The following is a 27869-nucleotide window of genomic DNA, read 5'->3' as shown; positions in this document are numbered from 1 at the left end:
AGAATGGGGATTATAGTAGGAAGGAGAAAGTCATTAAGGCAAATTAAGCCATACCTGTAAAATAAGTTTTATTTGATTTTAAAAGTCATTAATGTGAAAAATTCTCCAAATCTCAGAGTAACAGTCTAGAGCCAAGGTTAAGAGGGGGCCAGGCCTCACCTGGAGCCTAGCTTGAGGCCCCTAAAGTCCCACCCTCTCTCTGAAAGGGATGGTGGGAACAGCAGAGGGGAGCCCTGAGTGAGTCCACCCTTGTCCCTAGGGCCATCTGGGCCACACCTAAGAGCAGCTCATGCAGCAGAAAGAGTAATCAGAGGTCAGTAGCATCAGTGATACCCTCCCCTGACAACCAAAGCTCTTGGATACGAGAGAGGAATGGAAAATGAATACTGGCTAGCTGGGCGCTTCCCCATGGAAACACCTGGGCCGACTGAATGGAGGGAAGAGCTTGGGACTCTCACTACCTTTGGAGAACAAGCACTCCAAGAGGAAAGGAAAAAAACAGGAGACAAGCTGGTACCCGTCAGTGCCGACGCAGGTGCAAGATTTGGTGTGGGCCTCACTCACATAGGACACAGTTACCCAGGTCTGAGGAAAGGGTTCAGAAGCCGTCTGCAGCCCTGAGGGGTGGTGGCAGGAAGGCAAGTGGGCTTAGCTGAGCAGGGTGCCCTGTTCCTGGGCCTGCGTTAGGCTGTCCTTGCGGTGCAAGTGGTGTACTCCCATTCTCTTGGGGCTGCGCTGGGGGCGGCTGGAACTGGGGAGTGGCCAGACCCTGCCATCAATGTGGGAAGTACTAGGTCCTTCCCCTGTGCCCTCATTACCAGGCAACAGGCTCTGGCGCTCTTCCTCGGGGCTGACAGGCAGGTTCAGCACTTCCTCTTCCTCTTCCCTGGGAAAGGCAGAGTCAGGCTGTGTTGGTAGCAAAAGTCCAGTCTCATTACGTGGGGAGGTCTGTGGGGCCTCAGCATGGCTAGGGGAGAAATGAAGCTGTAGTTCCGGGAGTGCGTCGCGTCCAAAGGCTGTGCGCTGGGCCACAGCGGCAGGAGGCGGGGTGCGGTCCACAAATGCACGCTGCCAGCTGGCCAGCAGATCCTCTTCAGAGCTGGCAGAGCTAGCTGGGGCACTGAGTGCTGAGGGGGCTGGACTAGGCTGGTGATGGGGTGAGCCTAGGGCTGAGGCAGGACTGCTAGGCACTGGGCTGCGGTGGACCCGCTCACTCCCCTCCTCCACCAGGCTCAGGGAGATGGCCTGTCGAGTGGCATAAGTACAGTTGGGAAGGGGGCTGTTGCGTGGAATCCGAATCTTATCCTCAGAAAACTCTATTACCTTCCGCCCAGGATACAATGGGTGTGGCGGAGAAGGTGTAGGGTAGGGACTCAACTTCTCAAAGGCCGGCAGGGGCAGCTCCTCCTCTGGGGAGCCTCCTGCAGTGCTCACAGAGCAGCATTCCCCATTGGGTTGTGGAGAGCAGCTGCCAGGGGCTGGGTCACCTGGAGCATCCCCACTCATGTCCACATGCACAAACACATCCTCAGCCAAGGGGCGTCCAGCACTGCCTGACTGGGCAGAATTGAGCAGCAGAGACTCCGGTTTCTCCAAGACCCGGGCAATGACCGAGGTAGGCACCACAGCCCCTGCTGCCAGGTTGGAAGAAGGGCTGGGGCTGGCAGCCTCTTGACCACTCCGCAGATGTTTCCTAACCATGTCCTGCAGCTCACAGGGCAGCTGGAATAAAAGGAGGGGGAGAGACGGGAATGAGCCCCGCTGCAGAGAACCTGACCCATGGCAACAACAGCCACCATATCCTGGTTAACCCTGTGCACTCAGCTTTTAAACTTCTACACCTCACTTCACAGAGGAAAAAAAGTTGGTATGGTATTTAACATGAAGTTAATAAGCTCTAATTGCTAAGATCTGCGAACACTGCAACATCTATTCCCAGGCAGCTTCGCCAAAACCAGACTTGAAGAGCTGTAGACCTGCGAACACCTCCAGTTCTGCAGGCCAGTGAGGCACTGGGCTGGAGGCTGGGAGGCAGAGCCTCTGCCCCTGAGAGGGTGGGATCAGATGGGCTTTAGCTCTGGCCACCCCTTCTTTCTGCACAGGCTCCTCAGACTCAAAGAACACCTTACAGAAATACTAACCGCAGCTCCAACACTAGTAACGGGCCTAGGCGGTGCCCAGGACCACAACAGGGTTAAACAGCTTGAAGTGCAACCCGGGGCAAAAGGAAGGAAAGCGGAAGGGGAATCAGAGTCCTAAAGGCAGGACTGATGCTGGCAGGTGTGTCACTCACATCAGCAAATTTGTGGTTCCGGAAGTGGGATTTGTTGCACTTGAGAAGCTGCACAGCCAAGTTGCAGTCCAGCCGGTATCGCTCCTGCAGACATAGACTTGCTCAGAGCCCAAGCCACCCAAGGGGATAAGATGCAGTCACACTGAGGATGGGTACATACATTGAGCTCTTCCAGCTTATTGATGGTATTCTTGGCATCCAGTAGCTTGTTAGTCAGCTCCACAATCTCCCAGTCCAGCGTCTTTCTATCCATCTCAGCCTTCTTGATCTGAAGCACAGACTTGTGGTAAAGGTAGCCCAGACCCCAGCCAGCCCGCCCCCTCTACCACCTCCAGTCCAGAAACAAGGCCACAGGCGCTAGGGCAGCCAAGGCAGACAGAGCAGACAGACGGTGACAGACAGGAGGAGACTTGGCCTTTCTCCTGCTCTGCAGGCTGCTCAGGAGGGGGAGTTCTGACAAGGACCAGATGCCACGGGAACCCAGGACAGAGACAGTCTAAGAAACTACCCATCCTTTGAGGGAGCTTAAGGGACACTAGGCACCAGGCAAGGCACTGGCGTCTCAGAGATGGTAACTTTAGCCAGGGACTAAAGCCTGTGTGAGCAGCTGTTTCCAGGATAAGCTAGGAGTGGGGCGCCTATGAGATTAGCTGGCTGGGCAGAGGGAACTACAGGCTCAAGTAGATTTCTCATCTTCAGTTCCCTTAGCGTGTCCCTACGGCCCGGGCTTGCTGCCACTGCAGCTGGAAGCTGGGAAAGCTTTGAGGGTTGCTATCAGCCAGTACCTCTGCCAGAGCAATGAGCAGAACCCCAGCCTTAGCTCTTTCCCAGGGTAGCACTGAATACTAACTGGGCCTCACAGTGATGGAGAAGAATGGATGTGCTCAAGGGGCAGAGGGAAACAGCCAGGGCCCCACAATCCCTGATATGGACCAAGGAGGCCAGGACCAAGGGGAAGAACACACAAACTCAGACGCAACTGCAAAAATCCAGCTGTGGCTAAGAGAGGCCTGAGAGGAGAATGCAGCAGCAGCGGTGGCAGCGTGAGGAGGAGACGAAGAGAGAAGAGAAACAGTGTGAGCATTAAGACAGTCCTGACTGGCACAGCACACTGCAGTCCCCTCCCCAACACTGCCCTGCCCTCCCCTCCCAAGCCCCATGGTGAATGGCACCCCCTGGCAAGTCCTGGCCCACTGCTATGCTGTAGCACAGTGCCCGTCAAACTACCCGTCCCAGCACAGTACCAGTGTATGCAGCTTGTCTTCCAGCTCCTGGTTAGTCCGCTGGGAAGCTGTGTAGCTGTTCTGCAGCCTACAGAAGGATACAAGGCAGAAAGCCTTGGTCAAGCTCCTGTTCTTCAGGTCCTACAAACCCTCCTCTACATGGGGATGGGGACAGTCCCTGGGTTTCTAAATAAAATCGGGTGGGATCTGAGGCTCGTCCAGCTAACCTCCCATGAATGGAGAGAAATCTGGCCCCTTATTCCCACACCTGCGGAATTTGTCTTTGAACTTGTCCAGTTCCTCGCGGCTCTGGCCTAACTCCAGTTCCAGGCAGTCTTGCCCTATTTCCAGCTCCCGCTCCAAGGCCTCGGTGCGTCTGGTGGCTGAGGCCAAGCGCCGGCGAAGCTCTTCATTTTCCTGCTGCAAAAGTCTGGGGGAGGGAGGGGCAGGGAGCCATCAGAGACAGCTAACCCTAGAGCACCAGACAGGACTGGGAAAGGAGAGGACAGGCAGGTGGATTGAGTCCCTTTAGCTTCAGTCTAGCTAGGGAGACTCTTTAGATATAGCCCTCTGGCTTCAAGGCCTAGGTTGAAGATGGGATGGGGTGGAAGCAGAGTGCCCCACCCAATACAGAAGAATACTAGGTCAGAACAAAAGGTCACAGCTCCCAACCTGCCTCCAGTTACCACCCAAGCCAGCAGGCCACCAAGTCTTGCAGCTCCAGTTCCCCCACTTCACAATCAGGCTTTTCCATTATTAATCTCTTGGGAATTGAGGCCAACATAGTCATTCTCCAGGGGGCCTCAAATGCTGACAGGAAGAGCCGTAAGAGGCAGTTGGCACAGGTGGGTCACTCTTCGGAGCCAGAAGCTGGGCAAGGGCAGGTCCTCAGTCCACAGGTCAAGGAAAACCCTTTTCCCAGGGAGAACTCCTAAAACACCCGTCCCATCTTTACCTCTGCTAAGCATGAGTAGTCCATGGGCCACGTGTGGCCAAGGAGTCTATAGATAAAACCCAACACAAAAATAACAAACTTACATAAAACTAACATTTTTCTACAATTTTTGTTTGTTTTGCAATTCAAATTTATATGAACATGAACAACTGTAGGTCACAACATTGTGCCACAAAGTCAGAAGTTGGAATGTCAGAAGACCAGATGTGAGGAGAAACATGGTAGTACCAATCAATAGTCTACACAGGGAGTGAAAAGGGGCACAGTGCACAGGACAGTGATGGACAGCCAGTACTCACTTCATCCTCTCTGCGTCAGTCAGGGCCTCCTGGACAAAAAGAGGAAAAGCCTGAGTGAGACTCAGCTGCAGTTACTGGGCTCCTGGCTGGCTAACACTTCAGACAGGCCTGAAAAGGGCTGTGTCACAGAAGAGAGCGAGGGCCCTCGAGCAATGGCTGAAACCCAGCAATGTCTGGATGAGTTTACAGTGCCCTCTCCCGTGCCACTCAGAAAATTCGAGAACCTCTTCCAACATCTACCCTTAGTCGTAAAACCATCTTCAAAGAGGACCAGGTAGCCATGCCATTTCTCCCTGAAAGCACCTCTCAGGTATACACCATGTCCTCCCAAACATGGCACCCCTACAGAGGAAGATGGACAGAATAGGACCTTGGACACTGGGGTGGAAACACTGAATGTCTGAAGAGCCTCTGGGGAGCAAAATGCTATGGGGCTTTTGGCTGCTGAGTCTGTAGGTTCTCACAGAGCCTAGGCTGAACGCTAAGTCACTACCAACTCCTGATCTCACTGCTGCCATCTTCCAGTGTGAGCCTCGACCACCAAACCATGTGTGTCTTGACAACAGTCATGACCCAAGTGCTAGAGCCCAGCTAAGCAGAGCAGGCCCAAGCTATGCAGAAGGACACTTTAGCACTGCAGGCCTTGAGTAAGCCAGGGAGGCAAATGGACTCTAGCCTGACAACGGGGTCTGACCTACTCAGCAATACACTGGTAGGCGTCACCTCACTTAATTGTAGTTCCCTCATTTATATACACAGAGCAACAAGCAAAATGCATAAAAACTGCAAGTTTTCCCTGATGCTCCCTGAACTGCAATGAACAAATCATAGCATTTTCTCCCCAGCCCGTCCACAGGAAGCCATGACGCAACTGATGCTCAGCATCTGAGACTGTACTCTGTGCACTGTGGGGTGGGAGGAAGGCTAACAAGAAGCTGAGTAAACCACCCATGCTCAGTAGAATGAGGGAAGAGAGCCAAACTGGAGGGTCTGGCAGCTGACCACAGGCCTCCTATGGGCAAACCTAACATGGTTCCTGGCAGAAAATACGAAGTTATCAAGATAGCTGTGGGAAGGGCTGGACAATGGAGGAAGAAGCTTGAGCACCACCTCCTTAGGCTCCCTACGTAGCCAAGGCTGAATGTCTTTCCTCCACTAGAGAGGCCTGGGTTCAGCTTCCCACAGCCAGGGCCTGGACGTGGGCTGGCTGTTACAAGAACTTAGCAGTGGGACCAATTCTGCTAAGGCTCCCTGGGACACAAACACATACAGATAGCCCCACCGGCAGTGCCACAGCCATGCCAGCAATGCAAATCTCTTCCCTTAACACACGACTAGCATCTCAGGCCTGAGAAGCCAGCTGACAGTTGGCTTCTGCTAGCCAGGGTCAGATACCAGTCTTGCTGACCTCTTGCTCGAGCTGGGACACAGGGGTTTCCAGGCGCAGCTCTCGATGCTCTGGAGGTGCCTTCCGGTAAGGTTTCTTAGCAGGGGCAGCACTGGTCATTCTGGAAGGTGCAGGCTTGTCTACCTACCAAAGAAGCCAGGAAGACACAGGCTCAAAGATGTGGCTAAGAAGCTTTTAAGGGCCCCCAAGATGGCTCAGTGGGTAAAGGCACTCAGGGCTCCTGACGACCTGACTTCTGTGCTCAGCACCCACATGATGAAAGAAGAGAGCCAACCCCCACAAGCTAGCCCTGGCCTCTACAGCTGCTACTATGGCACATGCACACCATGCTGACACAAAATGAATGGAAAACAAACTGTAAGCAGCCCGTAGAATCAGAGGATGTTTGCAGAGAGTACCACACAGGCAGGCGGGCCTGCGCCACAGCTGAGTCATTAGAAGGACTGGACTTTGGATAGATCAGAGGAATGCTGGAGATGAGGGCAAGAAACCAATGGAGAACAAACAGGAGGGAAAGGCAGGCCCCAGGGTGAGCAGGCCTTGCTCTACAAGTGGGGTGAGAACCTCAGGTACAGTCCATACTTGTGTGGCCACAGAGAGCTTCAAAAGCATCAATTCTCCTTACCTCTAAACTGAGGCTAAAGCAGCACCAGTTTCACAGGGCTACTGTGAAGACTGTAGCAGTCTATAAGAACAGTGCCTAACGGATCTCTGGGAGTTCGGGGCCAGCCTGGTTTACAAGCTCCAAAGCTACATAGAAACCGGTCTCAAAAAAACCAAACAAACAAAAAACCAAAACCAAAACAAACAAAAAAACCCAACAGTGTCTGAGCCGGGCAGTGGTGGCACAGGCCTTTAATTCCAGAAATTGGGAGGTAGAGGCAGATGATCTCTATGAGTTCAAGGCTAGCCTGGTCTACAGAGTAAGTTCCAGGACATCCACAAAAAAAAAAATCAAAAAGAACAGTGCCAGATGGGGCTGTATAGTGGCCCACGCTTTTTATCAAAGCACTCAGAAGGCAGAGACAGGTGGACCTCTGTGAGCGAGAGGCCTGGTCTCTACATGGTGGGTTTCAGGCCAGTCAGACCTACACACTGGAACCCTGCTTCAATAGAGACATAGCTAGCAATACATTTGTAATTTTATGTACTGGGGAAGGCAACGGCAAAAGGACCCTAAATTTAATGCCAGCCTGGGCTCCACAGGGAAACTAAAACAGTGCCCAGTACTTAGGGTATGTTAAATACAGGTTTGTCTTCCATGATTTTTGAACAAACCTTAAAAGTCTGGGGATATTAACCCAGCTCAGGCTCCGAGATGAGTGTCTCCACGCTGAGAACACTCTGGACACTGTCAACAAAGTGTTGACACATTCTTTTTCTTACTAGCGCCTATCCGGCACCTCACCTGCCAGACTCCCAGAAGAGAACAAGTAGGGGATCCGGGCCTCATCAGCACATACCGTCTGTTGGTTGGCAGCTCTCTCTGTTCTGCTGTCCTGGAGTTAGCTTTCGGCTCTGCACATCCCACAGCCCCTCCACTTCCTCTAGCCAAGAGCTCCTGAAACCAGAGAAGGGAAGAAAGTGGACACCAGGTGTCAGTCGCCTGCCCACCCAGTGTGCAACCTGGAAGGCTCTCAGAAAGCAGCAAGCATGGAGACCACAGCGGAGGCAGAGGTGGTAGCCTGATAGTGGCATGGCTTACATAGTGAAGCCAACTCAAAAAAGAAATAACTGAAATAACGAGTACCTGCCTTTGTCCAGACAACACCTGTGGTATACAGGCATGCGCTTACTGTCTCAACTTACCACACGCCCCATTCTAGAATAGTTCTGCTACTATTCTTTTTTGCCTGACTGGTTTGTTTGTCTGTCTGGTGTTCTGGAACAGGTTTATCTGTGCAACACCCCTGGCTGTCATGGAACTCTCTCTGTAGACCAGGCTGGCCTTGAACTCAGAGATTCGCCAACCTCTGCCTCCCAAGTGCTGGGATCACAGATGTGCGCCACCACTGCTGGCATCCTGTACTGTTCTTATTCCTACCTCCTATTTGTCCTGCTCATCTCCCAGGCTTCTCAGAATCTATGAACAGCTAGGAAATTCAGGAACACAGATTGCAAATGAGACTACCAAGAACCCAAGAGGAGCAAGATGATGATGGTGCTGGAGACTGCCCCTAGCAACAGTTCCACAAGAAACCCAGAGACCATTTCTGTGTACAATGGTGGTCAATAAGCTTAGCAATGAGCAAAGATAGGTCCAAGAAAGAACACCCAAAACTCAGCGATTGGGAGCAATGGCACTCAATCAGGATGAGTCTGTTCCTGCTTCTCTTAGGGACAACTGGAAATGTGGTAGAGACATTTTTAGTTTTCAAATTCTAAAGAGGAAGAGGCCCACTGTAAGTCAAGGCCAGGACATTCACTGATGAATCATCCTACCATGCACAGTACCATGCACAGGACAGCTGCTATAACAAAGAGCTGGCAAGGCAAAAGGTCAACAGAGCTGAGTTTGGAAACTGCTGGTATGCTTGTATAGGAAACACGGTGGGGCTGGCAGGATGGCTCAATAGTAAGGTGCTTGCTGCCAAGGCTGATGACCCAAGCTTGATTTCTAGGACTCACATGAAGGAGAGAACTGACCTCCACATGTGCACTACAGCAAGCATGTGCCTATGCACATACACTCAAAATAAATGTAACTATCGCTTCTCTTTATTTATTTATTTATTTATTTATTTATTTATTTATTTATTTATTTATTTATTATACAACATTCTGTTCATGTGTACATCTGCAGGCCAGAAGAGGGCACCAGACCTTATTACAGATGGTTGTGAGCCACCATGTGGTTGCCGGGAACTGAACTCAGGACCTTTGGAAGAGCAAGCAATGCTCTTAACCACTGAGCCATCTCTCCAGCCCCACTCAAAATAAATGTAATAGAAAAATATAAACCCAGCTGGGCAATGGTGTGCACGCCTTTAATCCCAGCACTCAGGAGGCAGAGACAGGAGGATCTCTGAGTTCAAGGCCAGCCTGGTCTACAAGAGCTAGTTCCTGTCAGACAGGCTCCAAAGCTACAGAGAAACCTGTCTTATAAAAAAAGAGAAAAAAAAAGAAAGAAAAAATGTAAACCCAAGTGAGGGGAGCCGAAACCTGTTTCCAGGCCCAGGGCTGCTCCAGCACACCGAAGTGCCTGGGTAACATACTTCCCAACTGCAAAAGCCTGTTCTACACCTATGCACTGGCCCTCAGCTTCTTGGGATTCTGAGAAGCACCTGTAATAAACCGGGTGGCAGCATGGGGGCAGCAGGCACCACACTGATCAGAGGAAATAGTAACCCTAGGTGGCTTTCTGAGCATAAAAAAAAACAATCTCTTCCCACCCCCATCAACCCAAACAGAGCTGGGGGCTGAAGGAGGCCTTACGGGCTAAAGCCTGTTCCTACTGTTGGGACATGCCCTGGCCATGACTCCTGTCACATTCCAGCAGGGCCTGGGGCATCAGGGTGGGGGCAAAGGAGGGCGGGGAAGCTGGAGTAGTCTCCCTCTTCTATAAGGTCCCTGGCCTGGGTTTGGAGGAAAGCTTGGTGTAGTAGCAGAAGCACGAGCCACCAGCCTCCGCCCCTTTGACAGGAGGCAGAACGTGTCCCCACAGGGTACAAGCAGCACGCTGTCAGGCTGACTCCCCACATAGGAATCCGGGAGGGCCAGAAAGGACACCACATTCCTGGGGTAAGGGGAAACAAACAAGAGAAACCACAAGTCCTCTGTGGCTGTCCTCCAGAGGGCCCTGAAAGGTCCTAAACCAGGTATCCAGGGCCTAGAAAAGTCCTAGACCAGTCAGGTATCCAGGCCCTAACACTCAAAGGTATGTACGAGTGGGTGTGCACGCCTGGAAAACAAGGTAGGACCAGAGCCATGAACTAAAGAAGAGACAGAAGTTTCTAGATAATGATGGGAAAGCTGCCAGGAGCTAGCCGCTGCCTTCTCCCTTCTCTTCTACAAGCCAGCTCTCTGTGGCCTTCCTGTCGTCCCCCCACACTGCCCAGGGTTAAGGAACCCTTCATTCTGCAGGCTCTTTGTGTGCTTTTTCCTCCAACCTGAGCCTCTTCTTTACTTTCCTGCCCCAATTCCTGCCAAGGCTCATATTCTCTTCTAGGCACCAGGGCACTTACGAGAAATGGGCAGGCAGGGCACATTCAGGCAGTTGGTAATTCTATCTGTGGGCAGAGCTCCCTCTCTGAGGTACCACATCCTATAGCTTGCCCTGCCTTGCCCTGACAGCGTCTCCACTGAGGTTAGAGGCAATCTGGTTTGCTGAGTTGGGGGATGATCTGGGTGTGACAAGGACAGAGATAGTAAATGCAGATAGGGACTCTAAGGGGGTCAAAGGTTACTTCTCTACCAAACTTCTTCAACAGGTCTGTATCACAAGGAGGGAAACACTCCTACTAGGAAGTAGGGACAACGTATCATAGAACATTCCGGGTTCCCCAACCCTACTCCCCAAGGCAGATCTGTGCCACTCCCTGCCCTCTGTCCATAAATACCAGGGCATGTTGGGACACCTGGGCCTTTGTTTCAATTCTCAAATCTACTAAGTACCCTGGATCCAACCTATAAGGGACAGCACTGGACAGACAACAGGCCTGGCAGCTCACTGTCCTGGACTAGAGAACAGGCCAGGGAAGCACGAAGAACAGCTGGGTTTGGGGGCCCCCAAACTGAAGAAGACAAAAAGGTAAGTTAGAAGACATCAAAGCAGTTTCACCAGGAAGTCTCAGCCCCCAGCTACAGCCTCCACTGACCACGACTCCCTTACCTCAAGGTTTTCCAGACCTGTGTTAAGAAGAGAAGGTTCCCTGGGCCACCATGAGCAAGCCACAGCCACGGTTGGCCTGTGGGGCCTCGTGGCTTCTGGCTGCCAGGCTGACTCTTTTGGAGAAAGACCTGGCAGTGAGCAGGGAAGAACTGCACTCCAACTACCCTGGCCTTAGGAGACAGGGTCGGATGACTCAGGATGGGGGCTACCAGCATGTATTAGAAGGGCTGTGCCCAGGTGGAACCCCTGGCTGACCCAGCATGGGCTGTGGCTCTTTGAGATGAACCTGCTGACCCGCAGTGGGAAACGCCCAAAAACCCCCGCAGAAGGGGCTCTCCTCACCACCCCCACCTCACCCTAGTTAACCTTACTGTCTCTTTCCTCTGCTACATAGCATTCATTCTTCACTAACCGAAGTCAGTTCAGAGGAAAGACTACCTCATATCTGCTTGGGGAGGAGGGTGATAGCTCGCTAATTGCCATGTTGCAATCTGCCAGTCAATGCGGCCGCCTGTTGCCACCTGCCCTGTATTAAATACCTTCTCCCTGATTACAGCCCATGGGGCACGATTAGCTGCCTTCAGAGAACAAAGTCTACTTTCATTAGAAATGGGACTCGGCAGGCACGTACAGAGGACCTGCATTGCAAACCATTGAGCAGCTGAGCAGAGGGAAGACAGATAAGAACAAGGCAGCACTCTAGCCTGGAGATGGGACTCATATCTGCCCCCCCACCCCCCGTGGGGGTATGGCCATCTTTCACCGATGCTGGAGATCGCTGCTCCTGGAGATAGATGGCATAAGAGAAACCTCTTCAGATCCGACTCACCCAAACTACTATTCTTGTTCTTCTTTCAGCAAATGTTTCCAAGGGACCATAGCAAACAGAAGCCCAAGAGTCTGGAATGCCCTCCTATTCCCTCCTGCCATTCTACTGAGGTCTGCATTCAGCTTTCTGCCTATAAAGGACTCAGAAGTCACCATCCCCACACCATCACTGGTACAGAAGTGGGTACAGGACTGAGCCCAAAATGGATGTTGCTCTTTGTTTTTTTTTTTTATGGTTTAACTTTATTTTATGTGCATTGGTATGAAGGTGTCAGATCCCCTGGAACTGGATTTTCAGACAGTTGTGAGCTGCCATGTAGGTGCTGGGAATTGAACCTGGGTCCTTGGGAAGAGCAGTCAGTGCTCTTAACCGCTGAGCCATCTCTCCAGCCCTCTTTGTTTTTTCTTGTCAGCCTTCTGCCATAAAAAGTCCCTTCAGCTCCTCAGATTCTGTACTATCTGTGTGAACAAGTTCACTGACCCTGATCAGCATTCAACCCAATTAGACCATCTTCTTACTACCCTCCCAGCCCTCCTTTAGGAAAGGAGGTCATTTATCTGGTCTCAGATTACTGTGAAACTTACTGCTAAGTATGCTCACAGCTACAAATAAACCAAATTACTGGGGGACCTTGACGGGTCAATGAACCCGACCTTTTAAATCAGGGTGGGGCCCACAATATAAGAATCTTTAAAATTTTTTCTTTGTAATACTTCCAAGAGAAGTTAGTAACCACTACTGCTTTCTAAACGAAAGGAAAATTCAGCCCTACTCAGAAGACAGCTGAGCTATGTATAAAGCCTTAATTTTCCGGGAACCTAGCAGGATATAAATAGGTAATAAAACAAACACCAGCCCTTCTGAAAGCCCCCATCAGTACAAATCACAGCATCCTGATCACACAGGAAACAAGGTATTGCCTTAGCTTTCCTGAGTCACACGTCTTGGATATTGAGTTTCTGACCTCTGCCACCTGGGGAAGTTGCACATCACAGGAGCAGGCAACATGCTTGCCATACAAACCTAGATGGTTCTGAGCCTCGGAAATCCAGGCTCTGCCTCCACGGAAAGCCCCCAAACACAAAACTCCATGTTGAAAGGGTCAACCCTATGGCCACATGACCCAGCAATGTAGCCATGAGAAGTGCTCATTAAAATCGCCACCTCTCTACTGCTGCCCTACCCTCTGCCTACTGTGAAGAGAGAAAGTCTTAGCACAATGCTGACCCTAATAAAGCTGGACTTAGCTTTCCCACTGCACCCCCAGCCCCTTTCGTTTGCCTCCGTCCCCAGTTTCCAGCATGCAGCTGTTTCTGAGGTACATGAGCAAAGCCCTCAGCAATCCTGGGCGCGTGGCAGGCAGGCAGCCAGCAGCTCACAGGGTGGGGCCTGGGCAAAGATGCTGCTCTGGGCTGATGACTAGGGTAGAAGATGCCAGTCTGTGCCCAGACCAGTCCTGCTGCCCCTCCAATAGCTATACATGCCTCTGGACAAGTACAACCTCACCCTCTTGGGATAAGCCGCCTGTAGCTTTCACCTGGCCCCTTGCCTACACTAAGCTGAATACACTGGCAGGGCTCTCAAGGCCCAACGGGGAGAGAATCCTTCTAACCACAGTAATCATGAAGCCTCAGAACCAGTGCTGGTGACCTGTGAGAACTCACTGGGTTCCCACCTGAACAAACACCTTGTCTATCCACTTGGACTCTCACCCAGCAAACACTTGACAGGAACAAAGGAAAAAAGACTACTGATGGCAATCCAAGCAAACCAAACCTTCCCAACAAAAGCAGTGCCAAAGTGTCCAAGTCCGTGGTCTGTATTTGACATTAGACTCTATGTGCTCTCCTAAGGAAGAAAAAAGGAAAGCCGCAACCCTGGCCAGCCTTCCTTTTGGCTTTTCTAGTCAGAGCCAAGCCCGAACCCCCTTCGGCTTGCTAACTCCCTACTAAATTTCTTAGGGATCCTGGAAACACCCATGCCCCCCATACTCACACATGCCCTTCCCACACTGTAGTCAGGTCCCTGCCGTCTCCCTTCAGTCAACAGGAACAGGAACTGCCTCACCTGGAGACACAGTTTATGTAAAGAGCTCCTTGCTGGACCACCAGGTAGAATACAGTAATGGATCTCTTGGAATTGTCAGATGTTCCTTCTCTGTTCCAAGTATGGAGGAAAGGCCTAGGGTAGCAGTGTCTCCATGCCAGACAACACTCACCAATCTCCCGGCAAAGGCCAGGACCTGCCCCATCTCGCTGAGGCACCCTCCCAGTTCTCGGCTAAAGTCCACCTGACACTCTGAGTGGAAACAGGTAAGAGACCAAACTCCACTTCCAGAGCAACGGTGACCAGTAGGAACGACATCATTGCGCAGATTCCTGAATCTGGCACTTAGTTTGCTCTGCTCTCCTACCAAGAGGTCTCCAGAGCCAAGCCAAGGTAAACCTTAATCTCCCAACCAAGAAGAGACTCTAGTCAGGCAGTGGTGGTGCACACTGTTAATCCTAGCACTCAGTAGTCAGAGGCAAGCAGATCCCTGTGAGTTCGAGGCCAGCCTGGTCAACAGAGTGAGTTCCAGGATAGCCAGAGCTACACAGAGAAATCCTGTCTTGACAAAATAAAAAGCCAAAAATGAAGAACTTCCTATTCTGAGTGAGAATAATGGTGGAACCACCCACTTTCACCTTTTATTTTTATTTTCTGTGCATTGGTGTTTTGCCTCTATGTATGTCTGTGTAAGGGTGTTGGGTCCTAGAGTTACAAATAATTGTGAGTTGCCATGTGGTGCTGGAAACTGAACCATGGTTCAGTGGTTAAGGGCACTGCCAGTTCTTCCAAAGGTCCCAAGTTCATTTCCCAACAACCACGTGGTAGCTCGCAACCTCTGGAAGGGCAGTCAGCGCTCTTAACTACTGAGCCATCTCTCCAGCCCCCACTTGCACCCTCTTTACAAAGGGAGGGAAACCAAAGGGGTCCAGAAGGTATATCTATTCCTACCCTGCCTCTACCCATCTCTGAAGCAGAAAAGTAGGAACAGCATAGTAACTGAAGAAGTCTTCAATTCCTTGTTGCTAAAAGCACAGAAAAGAATGGAAACACAAATCAATTTGTTCTGTGGGAGACTGAGGTGTCCAGCACGGAAGAGTGCGAGGCAGAGGAGTCCTGTAGCAGGCCGCCTCTTTTCTGGCCATGAAGGATGTAGTGGTTTGAGTGAGACCAGCCCTCTCAGATTCATACATTTAAATAGTCCCCAGCTGGTGAACCGTTTGTGAAGGAATGGCTTTGTGGTTCAAATGACTCCCACCATTCCTAGTGTCTGTCTCTCTCTCTCTCCCTCTCCTTTTCTCTGTCTCAAGGTTGTGGATCAAGACAGGAGCACTCAGCTGTCTTGCATCTGTCATCGTGGACTCTAACCCTCTGAAACTGTGAGCCAAATAATTGCCTTCTTTTCTAGGTTGCCCTGGCCATGTGTTTTCACACAGCAACAGAAAAGTACCTAAGACAAAGGAGGTGTATCCTGCCCACATCATGGAAAAGAGGAAAGAAAGGAACTCAGAAAGCAGAGGGAGCAAGACTGAGGGAAAGAGGCAGCCAGCCAGGTAGAGAATGCACACTGCTGGTGGCATCCCAGGGCAGGTTAGCTAGTCAAGGTCAGACTCACAGGGTTAGTGTCTTCTCCCCAGCCAGCCAGTTCTCCTGGTTAGTGGTGTTAGCAACAGACTCATGGTAGACGCCCTCCAGGCACTCCATATAAACAGATGGCTGTGTGTGTGAGCAGCCCAACTCTGGAGCTGCAAAGAAAGAGCACAGAAGAACAAGCTGCAGGATCCCTCAGGTGTACACTCTGCTCTTCTGTCCGGGAAAGCACCTCCAACTTTGCCAACTTACTGACCCACACAACAAGGCTCTCTGGTTGGTCAAGAGAAGGCAGTTATTATGGAAGGCAGCTATCTCCCTAGTTCCCAAACACTGCTGCCAGGCTGCACCAGGGCTCGGAAGAACAAACCCTCCCACAGCTGCAGTTACCACCCATCCAGGCCTATGCCAACAGTGTATTCCAGCACCTCCCACGAGCTCCGAGAGAAAGAACTGTAAGAGACTAGCTGGGGGGGGGGGGGGGGGTCAAAGGCTGTGTGTGACAAGAGCTGCAACAGAGCACACAGTACAATGGAGCAGTGTACGACCTAGCCCAGAGCTGGGCCAGTCAGGGAAAAGTGGCACATTGCCACTTCACACTTTCTATTAGGCCGGACAGATGGTTTCCTAGGGAGCCCTCAGAGGACCCCAGAAAGTGCAGATGAAAGCAAAGCAAGGCCCCCCAGCCTCGAACAGGGGCTCTTCCACCATCTCAGACTCCTAGTCTCTAGTAAGACAGGAAGAAGCACCACACCTTCCCAAAGCCTTCAGGGGAGGTGATATATTAAGTCAGTGCCAGTCACGACAGTGGAATCTGACAACATGTGTCCTCTGGGGCAGCAGGACAGGAAGTTCGCTTCCAAGACATCAGGGAAAGAGCAGAAAGGTCCTCAACAAAACGGGAAGCACCATCTCCATGCTGCCCTCACATGAGGGTCTGGCAGTCAGTCCAGCTGCCCAGAACACTGAAGCAGGAGTATGACAAGTTCAAAACCAGCCTAGACAACTTAGACTCTGCCTCAAAATCACAAAGTAAATAAATAAATAAATAAAGGGGGGGCTGGGGACATGGCTGAGTAGCAGAGTATTTAATGTTCCAAAAAGGGGTGGGGAGCTGAGGATATGGCTCAGCAGTAACGTGTTTACTTAACATTGCAAGACTCGATTTACCACACAGTATGGCACCACAAAAAACCAAGAGCCAACAGAATCCCAAACTACCTGCTCACTGAGATCCCCATATTGGACGGCCTACTGTCCCCAAGCTTAAAAGAGCCAACACCTGCCTGGAGAAAAGACGGTGGCCTAGAACAGTGGTGCGCACCTTCCTAGCACTGGGACCCTTTAACACAGTTCCTCATGCTGTGGTGACCTCCAGCCATAACATTATTTTCATTGCTTGCGTCTTAACTGTAATTTTGTTACTGTTATGAATCATAACGTAAATATCAGTGCTTTCCGATGGCCTGAGGTGACCCTGTGAAAGAGTTGTTTGGCCCCTAAAGGGGTCTTGATTTCAAAGTTGAGAATCAGTACTCTATAGACAACCACTAACTCTTCCTAAAGGCCCTAACCTTTTTCCTAGGAAAAAAGGAAGAAAGCCTGGCCACTGACAGGCGGTCTTCAGAACCCTCACCATCAAGAATAGCTAGGTCTGCTCTGCTGTCCAGAGGTAGAACAGCAGGTGTGGTGGAGTGGCACATGCCTAAACCCTGGCACTCAGGAGGGAGAGGCGGCCGAGTCTCTGAAAGGTCAAAGCCAGCCAGGTCTACATAGTGAATTCCAGGACAGCCAGGGCTACATAGAAAAACCCTGTAGAAGCTACCAAAGGAGGACTCAAAGTTGGAGGTTATCCTGAGCTAAATCTGTCAAAAAAAAAAAAAAAACCAAAAAATAGTGAGATCCAATCTAGCCTGGGCTGCAGAATGAGACTTTATCTGAAAAAAAAAAAAAGTCCTAAGAACTGGAAAGGTCTTACCAGAGTGATTTCCTCTGCTTTAACCTGCTCAGGAAGGATGGCCTGGCTGACACAGCACTTTCTCACAGGACTTAATGTTTGCTTTGGGTAAGAACCTTGCTCCTAAGTAGCCTCAGACTCAGATTTTCCCTCTAGTAGAGAGGACACAGGTTAACAGTGACTCAGTGTGGCACATGTTTTGAGATCACCAAGACAAGCAACTAGCTCCGGCTGAGATTTGTAGCCAAACAAAACTGCTCTTCAGAGAACTGGGAGCTCCTCCTCATCTGACTGCAGATTCCCGCTGGAGCACACATAGTGTAAGAGACCCTAACTTCTAGAAACAAATTCCTTTGGCATTTGTTGAGAACTGGTACCTTAAAGATGATTCCCGTCATCTGCAGCAGAAAGGCAAACGCAAAGAACAGATGGTGACTCGGCCACAGCCCATTGGGAAGAGCATCAGCGGTGAGGTCTGAGACCACAAGGGCCCAGAAATCGGCTTGCTCAATGCCTGCATAATTTCCTGTGGTGTCCCGACATTTTTCAGTCCCTAAGACACTTGGGAACATGGGTCCCAAAGCACTCTGTGCTGACTGGTTTGTCGACTTGACACAAGCTAGAGTCATCAGAGAGGAGGGGGCCTCAATTAAGAAAATGTTAATATGAGACTGAGCTGTAGGCGAGCCTGTAGGGCATTTTCTTAATAGTGAATGATGGGGGAGAGTCAAGGCTATTGTAGGTGCGGCCACCCCTGGGCTAGTTATTCTGGGTTCTGTGAGAAAGCAAGCTGAGCAAGCCATGGAGGAACAGTGAGAAGCACTCCTTTGATGCCCCTGCATCAGCTCCTGCATCTAGGTTTCTGTCCTGTTTAAGTTCCTCTCCTGATAGCCTTTGAGGATGAACAGTCATATGGAAGAGTAAGCCAAAGAAACCCTGTCCTCCCCAAGTTGCTTTGGTCATGGAGTTTCATCACAGCATAGTGAACATGACTAAGACACAGTCCATTCAGCTATTCGCGGTATGCAACCTTCTCTCTAGTGATGACAACCCACCATCCACTGGTCACACACGGGAAGTCACTACCAACCTCCCCAGGACTAGGGAAACTGGCAGACATACTGTGGTCTGTCAAGAGTCTCTGAAGCCCAAGAGCTGGGAGCAGCGCTGCAATCTGATTTTCACAGCTGTTTTTTGATGGTGCTCCCTTCTCATGCTGGAGTCCTCAGAAAGGAGACACTCTCCATTTTACTCCCTACCTAAAAACATGACAGGAATCAAGAAGCTTATTCTAGCGTGTATTAAAAAGTTCTTATCCAGAGTCTCAAAACTGAGATCCAGCAAATATTTAAGGACTGCCTTTCATCTACCACGCACCATGCTATGTGCTATGATCTCAATGTCTTTAACTTAGCTTTGCTGGGCAGTGGTGGAGCACACCCTTAATCCCAGCACTCAAGAAGCAGAGGCAAGTGGATCTCTGTGACTTTGAAAACAGCCTGGTCTACAGAATGAGTTCCAGGACAGCCAAAACTGTTTCACTGAGAAACCTTGTTCAAAAAGAGAGAGAGAGGGAGGGAGGGAGGGAGGGAGGGAGGGAGGGAGGGAGGGAGAGAAGGAGGGAAGGAGGGAGAGAAGGAGGGAAGGAGGGAGGAAAAGAAAGCAAGCAAGCAAACCAGGACAGAGTTATGCCTGGGCCAGGGCCAGAATGTAAGGTGATTTTTTTGCATACCAAGCTAAAAAATGATAAACTTTAAGTTAAACAAGGGAGAACTCCAGTATTTCTAAAGGTTGGGTTTGTTTTGTTTTGGAGACAGAGTCATGGGATATAGATCAGGCTGTTCTAGAACTCAAAACCTGCCTTGGTACCTAAGTGCTTAGATTATAGGTTCATCATCATCCTTGTTAGGGCAGAGTCTTTATAGGAAAATGCTTTTAACAGCAACATGGTAGGCTGAAGCAGGGAGAGAATGCCTACTGTCCTTCATCCATCCTCCATGTGCTGGAAATACAACACTAAATGAGACCAGTGCTTGTTCTCAGGACACCTACCGCCCTGTAAGAGTCAGACAAAACAAAATGTGCAAATACAGCACTAGAATCCAGCACAGAAGAAAGGGATTAAAGAGAGGCAGAGTCCTAAAGAAAGGGCATTTAAGACAAGATCTGAAGGACAAAGAGAAGGTTGAAGAGAACAAAGAGAGGGGTCCAGGAATGTATAGGCAATAGCATCTATGTGTCCAAAAGCCCAGAAGCTAGAAAAATGAGCTAAGTCTAGGCGGCTGTAAGAAACTATGTCCAGCCAGGCAGTGGTGGCGCACACCTTTAATCCCACCATTCAGGAGCCAGAGGACAGACAGGGCTACAGAGAGAAACCCTGTCAAAAAAAGAAAGAAAGAAAGAAAGAAAGAAAGAAAGAAAGAAAGAAAGAAAGAAAGAAAGAAAGAAAGAAAGAAAAGAAACAAAACTGATCTCCTAGGTATCATGGCACGGGTCCTCAATACCAACATGTAGGGGGCAGGACAGGCAGAACTCTTCTGTGAGTTTCAAGCAAGAAAATACTGCATAGAAGACCTTGCCTCAAAAAAACAAACAAATAAACAAAACAAAACAGAAAAGCAAAGCATAAATAAAGAATGATGCCCTCTTCTGGTCTCTGTGGGTATCTACACTCAAGTGCATATAACCATTAACCACAAATACACACAATTAAAAAAAAAAAAAAAAAACCTCATTAACCAGGAAGTGGTGGTACACACCTTAATCCCAGTACTCAGGAGGCAGAGGCAGGCAGATCTCTGGGCTTAAGGCCAGCCTGGTCTGTAACCGGTCATTTCCTGTCCTTTCTTATCCTTTCCTGTCCTAACCACCCAGTCCCAAATAACCAATTCAGAGGCTGAATATGAATTATAAATACTCAGCTGTCAGATCAGGCTTGTTACTGTCTAATTCTTAGACTTAAATTAACCCACATTTTTATTTATACTTTGTCATGTGGCTCATGAGCCGTTACCTCATTTTTTGCACGTCCTGTTTATTAGGCGGCTGGCTGGTAACTCCCAAGACTGCTCTGCCTCCACCCTTCTTCATCCCAGTATCCTCAATTTGATTGTCCCACCTAACTTTATCTTGCCTTGCTATAGGCTAATCAGCTTCTTTACTAACCAATGAGAGTAATACATATTCAAAGTATACAGAAGGGTTATTCCACAGCATTGGTCTACAGAGCAAGTGCCAGGACTACAGAGAAACCGTCTCCAAAAAAAAAAAAAAAAAAAAAAAAAAATCTTAAAAAAAATGAAAGCCTGCCGGGCAGTGGTGGCGCACGCCTTTAATCCCAGCACTCGGGAGGCAGAGGCAGGCGGATCTCTGAGTTCGAGGCCAACCTGGTCTACAAGAGCTAGTTCCAGGACAGGCTCTAGAAACTACAGGGAAACCCTGTCTCAAAAAAAAAAAAAAAAGAAAGAAAGAAAGAAAGCCTTTCCACGTGAGACACAAAATTTCAATTCATTCGGGGGTTCTTCAAATCTGCTAAGACGGCAATAAAAGGAAGAGATTTGAACGTAATATTCAAATATGCGCAGTTCATGAGAAAACTGACTTACGCAATGGTAAGGCAGGAGGACTGACTGGCTAAGATGACCTGAACGCAGCAAGTCTGCTGACGTCTACTACAATACAAGGTGTACTACTCTATTAAGAGAACAAGTTGCAGCACGTTTGTCTCCTGCACAAATTAAACCAAGGCAAAGCATGTTACCCTGGGATGTGTGGCTTCTAAGACAATGGAGGACAGGAACAAGACTTCCAGGTGTCACAACAGATAGAAAAGTTCACTATGGGGCCAGGCCAGACGTCTCGGGGAAAATCCAGACCTGAGCCTCTATGTCCCCTAAAATCCAGTTATATATCAGGCACACCACTGCAGGGTGGCAGGGTGGAGAGTCGCTTACTGAAGGAAAAGATGGTCCTGAGGGTATGTTAAATAGACAGGACTGACTCAGAAAAGAGCCGGTTAGTCAAACCAGGAACTAGCCTTTGCCCTCAGGCTGCAGGCTGCCCAGCCTGGGACACTCACTCACAGCTGCACCAGGGCCGGCACCAAGCAGGCAGCACGGCTTCAGGACAGGAGCGTCTGTTCTCCATCTTCACAACAGGCAGGAGAAGGAGCTATTTAAAATGCCACCTATTTTTCCCTCTGCGTAGGCTGTTATTTTTAAAAGAGTGATTATATACAGACTATGGATTTAATACTGTGCCTATTTTATCTCATGTTAGTGATCAAAATCAAATGGCAGCCTTAGTTTTTATGTCTAGATTAACACAAAGGCACAGATCCCTCTTTAGAGCATGCTTTGGGTACTGTGCTGTTTCGTAAATAGATATTGACACATAGCCCTGGCTAGCCTGGCCTCCCAAGGCCATCCTCATGTCTGTCTCTGTCCAGGGGCACTACCGTGCCTGAGTTAGAATGAATCCCAATGTCATTTTGCAATGGATAGTCACCAAACTGAATCCTGAAAGGAGAGAACAGGCCTGGCTAACACGGCACAGTGGGCTTCCTTAGCACCGTCTCTGCCTTATGTATTATTTCTAAGAGTAAACAGAGGGCTGAGATGAAGTACTGGGTTCCAGAAAAGACTTCTAAATAGCCAAAATATGTTTCCTATGGATGTACATCTAACCAACAAGACAAACAAACATGAAGTGGGAGGCAGGCAAACAAGCAAGAGATAGAGATCACCGCTGGTATATTTAAAAGTTAACTGCATGCATGGGACACCTGCAGGGCCACCACTCTGGAAGCTGAGGCAAAAGGATCATTTTAAAAGCCCAGGTGTTATGGGTTCGGTTCAGTGGTAGGGTACACTGTAGCATAGGTGAAGTCCAAGGCTCCAGACCACATAACAGTGAGGTGTCCAGGAGGCTGTGACTAGCTGGGCCACAAAAAAAAAAAAAAAAAAAAAAGGTAATTTCATATGAATACAGATATTTGGGTGGAGAGGAGGCTGGAGGGCTCTCAGCAGTTAAGAACATGTACTGCTCTTCTAGAGGACCTGAGTTCAATTCCCAGAATCCACATCAGGTGGTTCACAGGCATGTGTAACTCTAATTCTGGGGGATCCTACACCTCTACCTTACAAGGACACCTGCAGTCACATACACATACTCATACCTATACATGCAAACACACACATACATACATACAGACAGACAATTAAAAATAAATATATTTTTTAAAATAGTAATAATGATGACTTTTTTTTTTTTAAAGTCAGAATCTCACTATGTAGACCTGGCTGGTCTGGACTTGCAAAGTAGTCCAGACTGGCCTCAAATTCAGAGATCCAACTGCCTCTGCCTTTTGAGTACAAGGAATAAAGGTGTACACCACTCTGCCTAGCCCAAAAATAATTATTTTTAAAAATTAATTAAATTTGCTGAGTGGTGGTGGAGCACACCTTCAATCCCAGCACTCGGAAAGCAGAGGCAGGAGGATTTCTGTGAGTCTGAGGCCAGTCTGGACTACAGAGTGAGTTCTAGGACAGTCAGGGCTACACAGAGAAACCCTGCCTCGAAAAATCAAAACAAACAAAATAATTAAATTTAAACAGCAAACCAGTTCATTAAATTGCTGAAGTCAGATATCCTGAATTCATATCCTACAGGGCTCTGCCCCTTACTAATCAGAGTACTTTGAATAAACGACAGCCACTCTATTTCATTGCATCTGTGAAACAGATGCTAGCTCATCATACAGTTGTTACCAAAAAGAGTAGCTAGTGCATGCAAAGTATTCCCGACAGTATCAGACACATAGATTCTTCGCTGTCATTACTGCTCAACAGCAAACACAAAACTTCCAGTCTCATAGCATCTGTGTTGTTTTTTTTTTGGTTTTTTTGTTTTTTTTTTTTTTTTGGTTTTTTCAAGACAGGGTTTCTCTGTAGCTTTGGAGCCTGTCCTGGAACTAGCTCTTGTAGACCAGGCTGGTCTCGAACTCACAGAGATCCGCCTGCCTCTGCCTCCCGAGTGCTGGGATTAAAGGCGTGCGCCACCACCGCCCGGCCATCTGTATTTTTTTTAAGGTTTTTTTCAAGACAGGGTTTCTCTGTGTAGCCCTAGCTGTCCTGGAACTCGCTCTGTAGACCAGGCTGGCCTCAAACTCAGATCCACCCGCTTCTGCCTCCCAAGCAAGTGCTGAGATTAAAGGCGTGAGCCACCACGGCCCACCTCACAGCATCTTGACATCACTTTACACAGCTTAGACAGTCCATTATCAAAAGGCTGCACTTCATCTTTGTAGCATCGGGCTAGCAGCCCACCAGTACAAATTCTCCAGAGATCACAGGGTCAGTCATGAGGCACAGGGCAGTACTGAGATCTGATAGGCATAACAATACTTATCAAGCAGCAGATAGAATCAAAGCACATTAATATATGAACTTTTACAACGACCCAGTGAGACAGGTGCTCCCACTGAGCAATGAGAAACTGAGGTGCATAGAACTATGCAATTAAGAAGGCCAAACAGCTACAGTCAGGATCCAACTAGCAACCTGGCTCTATGTGTCAGGTTTTGTTTTTTCCTTTTGCTTTTTGAAACATGTTCCATGTGGCCCAGGCCAGCCTCAAATATGTAATTGAGAACGATCCTGAACGCCTGATCCTCCTGCCTCACTTCTCAAATGCTAAAGTTACTAGTGCATACCAGCTTCAACTCTTTTAACTGCTCAACATAGTTTATCCCCACTCCCCCACCCCTCTCTCTTCTTTTCTTGGAAACAGGATCTATGTAGACAACGCAGGCTCAAACTACCAATCCTTTCCTCAGCCTTCTGAGGGCTAGGGTTGCAGGTGTGTGCTATTACACATGGGTACCACACAGTTCTAGCTGATTACAGTTTCCAAGAACTCACAAACACAAGGTCTCCTCAGGGAAAGAAAAAAGTTCCCAAACTTCTAGAAACAAATGTACAACTACATAAATCTCCTCAGATCTTTAGGAGCTGGAAACACTGAAGTCAGACTAGTGACGCTGACTTAAGGAACTCCAGCTGGAGTAAACTTTTGGGGGTGGGAGCCTATGTGCAATAAACAAGATGATTGGTGAGTTTCTAGATCAAGGCAGACCTTCCGGTCCAATCGTCACAGATGCTGGTCCCAAAATAGACTTCAATAAGAAACTTGATCCCACTGGGCACAGAGTTACACTCCTATATACTCAGTTACTTGACACTGAGGTGGAAGAATCACATGAGCCCAGAAGTCTTAAGTCTAGCCTAGGCAGTATTAGCAAACTCCTTTAGAAAAAAAGAGAGAGAGAAACAAAATAAAACAACAACAACAACAACAACAAAAGTCCACACTTGACAGTCATTCATGTCGATAATCCCAGTAACTGGGAAGGAGACAAATCAGGAAAGGAGCTGCCACAAGTTCAAGACCAGCCTGAGTATACAGTGGGCTCCAGGCCAGACTGGACTAGAATGAGACTATCTTTAAAAACCTAACTGGGGGCTGGAGGGATGGCTCAGAAGTTCAGAGTGTGTACTGATCTTGTAGAAGACCCAGGTTCAATTCCCAGCACCCACATGGCAGTTCATACCTTCCTGTAAATCCAGGGGATCTGAAGCCCCCTTCTGACCTCTGAAAGCTCCTGCACACACATGGTGCACATACATATACACTCAGGCACACACAAACCCATATTAAGTAAACAAATAGGGGCTGGAAAAATGACTTAACAGTTAAGGGACTGGCTGTTCTTCTAGAAGATGTGGGTTCAATTCTCAGCACCTACATGGTGTCTTACAACTAACCATCTGTAACTCCAGTTCAAAGGGATCTGACACTCTCTTCTGGCCTCCAAGGGTACCGGGCACACATGTGGTATACAAACATATATGCAGGTAAAAGACTCATAAACATAAAACAGAAACAAATATTTTAATTAAAATAAATATTTAAAATAAATGACTTAAGCCAGGCACAGTGTTCCACACCTTCAATCTCAGCACTCCGGAGGCAGAGACCATACATCTATGAGTTCAAGGCCAGTTTGGTCTATTAAAGAGTTCCAGGCCACCCAAGGCTCAACAGTGACTCAAAAACAAAAACAAACAAACCCACTAACAACCAACTGCCAAAAGCCTGCTCCTAGCTCTGTGTCTACTTAGGACAGCAACAGCAGTGAGGACAACACTCTGCCTTCAGGTTCGCTGTGTGGAAGGCCATGCTTCCTCTGAGCAGCTGAAGGGATGGCCTTTTCTTTTTAAGTGTGATTTGATGGAAGGAGAGAAAGCTAACAGACAAGTGCAAGCCCCTTAGTTTTCCTGCTCTTATCTCACTGGTCCCACTGCACAGTAACATTCTATCAAGGATACAGAGCCATCTAAACTTTCCCCAACTTACACTGACCCCTCACCATGTAAGCTCATCTGGTTTCTTCCTATTCCCATCCTGTCTTTCTCTCACCTGGGGCACAGTTCCCCGAGGCCACACCCAAGGAACTTTTTTCTTACCAAAAGAAAAATGAAAAGGCAGACATACAGCTTCTGGGACATTCTGGAGTCGCCCATAGAAAAGACCTCAATCCATTGAGGCCCACCAGAAATGTGCTTTCTTATGTCGCTCCACCATGTCACCTCAACAGGTACGTCACACTGACGGGGAGGGGGAAGGGGGGAGAGGAGATGGCACACAAGTGGGAAACTGCTTTGTGACAGGAACGGGTTAGAATACTTCTAGCGTGGTCTCCAGAGCGAGTTCCAGGCCAGGCAGGCTACACAGGGAGACCCTATCTCTGATGATATTAATAACAATAATATTTTCGTTTAATCTCTACTTGCCCAGGGTTGCTTACACAGACCAAGGCAAGCAAAAGCAAGACTCAATTCTCTATCAGCTCCCAAAAGATAGCCAGCAATCTACCAAACACCAACTTAAGGATCACAGCCAACAGCCAAACACACTAGAAGAGCAATCTTCTCGTATGAACTGACTCTCCGAGCCCATGGATCCTCTCCCAGGGAGACTACCACTCAGAAACCTGTCTTTGGAGACCATCTTACCCGCTCTGGGGTTGGGCTGGGGCAAGTCGCTACCTCTTCTTTCCAGGCAGGCAGTGAGATTTCTTCCAGTCCCAGGGGCCCTGGGTCTTCAGCTGAAATGGGGTAGATGTTGCTACAGGAGCTATGGAAAGACTGAGCTCAGCCTGGAAAAGGGTCATCTAACTGGCTTCGGTCCGCTCCTTAGGACCGCCCTGCAAACTCCAGCTCTCTCTCCCAATCTTCCCGACAACTACGTGAGCCTTTTCCCTTCCCACTGGCCTGAGGCAGCCAGGCCTCTGCCCCAAACTCCAGATTTCTTTACTCTCTGCAAAGTAATTCTTTTTCAACTCAGGAGTGTTTGCTTCTCTAGAATCCGAACCACACCTATTTCTGGCTCCCCCGCCCCCGCCCCATCTCCTCCCATCAGTCAGCCACAGGATTACAGGCCCCCTCCCCTCCGCCCCCACCGGTGTTTGTTTTTTTTTTTTTCTATTCGCCTCCAACCCTCCTCCATCCTCCACCTCGGAGCTGGTCCCTCCCTCCATCCCTACTCCATGCTAGGGTTCCGCAATCCTCCCCAACTCTCGCCTTTCAGTTCGACTACTCAAAAAAATCCCACAACAAACTTTCCGCCGGGGCCGAACCTTCAGGCCGCCATCTTGCCGCGGGGCAGGCCGGGTAGGGACCAGGGCCGCGGGAATCCCCACGCACTGGGCGCCGCGCGTCATCGGGGGCGGGGCCTGGGGGCGGGGCCACGGGCTAAAGACCTGGGACTCCTGATGATGGGGGGCGGGGGGAGGGGTGAGAATTTCCTCCAAGCAGGCTGAGAAGACTTGGTAAGGGAAAAAAGTAGGCGGTGTCGGGAGTAGGGCCCAACAGCGGGAAAGGGGAAAAGACTGTTAATGTGGGAATAATAGAGAACACCGCTCAAAAATACAGTAGGCGATGCCTCTCATACCAACACACACCGCTTCCCTCTCTACCTCCCACCCACGCCTGGCAGGGCTGCCTGACAGGGTCTCCATTGCTGGCCCAGAATTCGCTTTGTAGAACAAGCTAACCTTGAATTCACAGAGGTCCGCTTGCCTTCTTCCAGAGTGTCACATACTACAAGGAAAAATGCCAGCTTCCAACCTGACAGAAGACAACGTATGACCATCTTCATCAAGCCCATATCCCACCTCTTCCAACGTTTTCGGGTTCCTAAATAGTCCTTTGTTATCAGAAAACGGAGCATTTTGATCCGAAATGCAGTTCCTCCCCCCAAAAAAGTCAATTTTTACTGTTTGGGGAACGAAGGGAGGGAGCCTTCACACTGTAGCCAGGCAAGCCTTGCCTCACCTGGGATTACAGGTGTAAGCCTCCTCGCCCAGTTTTCCGTTTTC

At 49.3% G+C, this 27869-nt stretch overlaps 1 protein-coding gene across 8 annotated transcripts; it reads right to left on the bottom strand.

Annotated features, from left to right (window-relative positions):
• Nucleotides 1-51: 51 nt before the first annotated feature.
• Nucleotides 52-27182, bottom strand: Tjap1 (tight junction associated protein 1). Of its 8 annotated transcripts, none has more exons than XM_038343271.1 (11): nucleotides 27129-27182; nucleotides 26506-26597; nucleotides 15500-15629; nucleotides 7642-7739; nucleotides 6179-6301; nucleotides 4771-4799; nucleotides 3785-3946; nucleotides 3538-3604; nucleotides 2454-2561; nucleotides 2294-2377; nucleotides 52-1722 (listed from the first exon to the last, which is right to left on the bottom strand). In XM_038343271.1, exons 5-11 carry the CDS (start codon nucleotides 6275-6277, stop codon nucleotides 649-651), a joined length of 1623 nt encoding a protein of 540 aa, XP_038199199.1. In that variant the 5' UTR covers nucleotides 6278-6301; nucleotides 7642-7739; nucleotides 15500-15629; nucleotides 26506-26597; nucleotides 27129-27182; the 3' UTR covers nucleotides 52-648. The 8 variants fall into 8 exon arrangements, with proteins under 8 accessions (XP_038199199.1, XP_038199202.1, XP_038199197.1 ...); XM_038343274.1 differs by having other exon boundaries at nucleotides 27111-27135; XM_038343269.1 differs by lacking the exon at nucleotides 15500-15629.
• Between the last annotated feature and the right edge of the window lie 687 nt (nucleotides 27183-27869).

The sequence above is a fragment of the Arvicola amphibius genome, chromosome 9 (assembly GCF_903992535.2).
Source record: "Arvicola amphibius chromosome 9, mArvAmp1.2, whole genome shotgun sequence".
Taxonomy (NCBI): Eukaryota; Metazoa; Chordata; class Mammalia; order Rodentia; family Cricetidae; genus Arvicola; species Arvicola amphibius.
The sequence above is the reverse complement of the archived record's forward strand: the minus strand, read 5'-3'. Positions and strand labels throughout refer to the sequence as shown.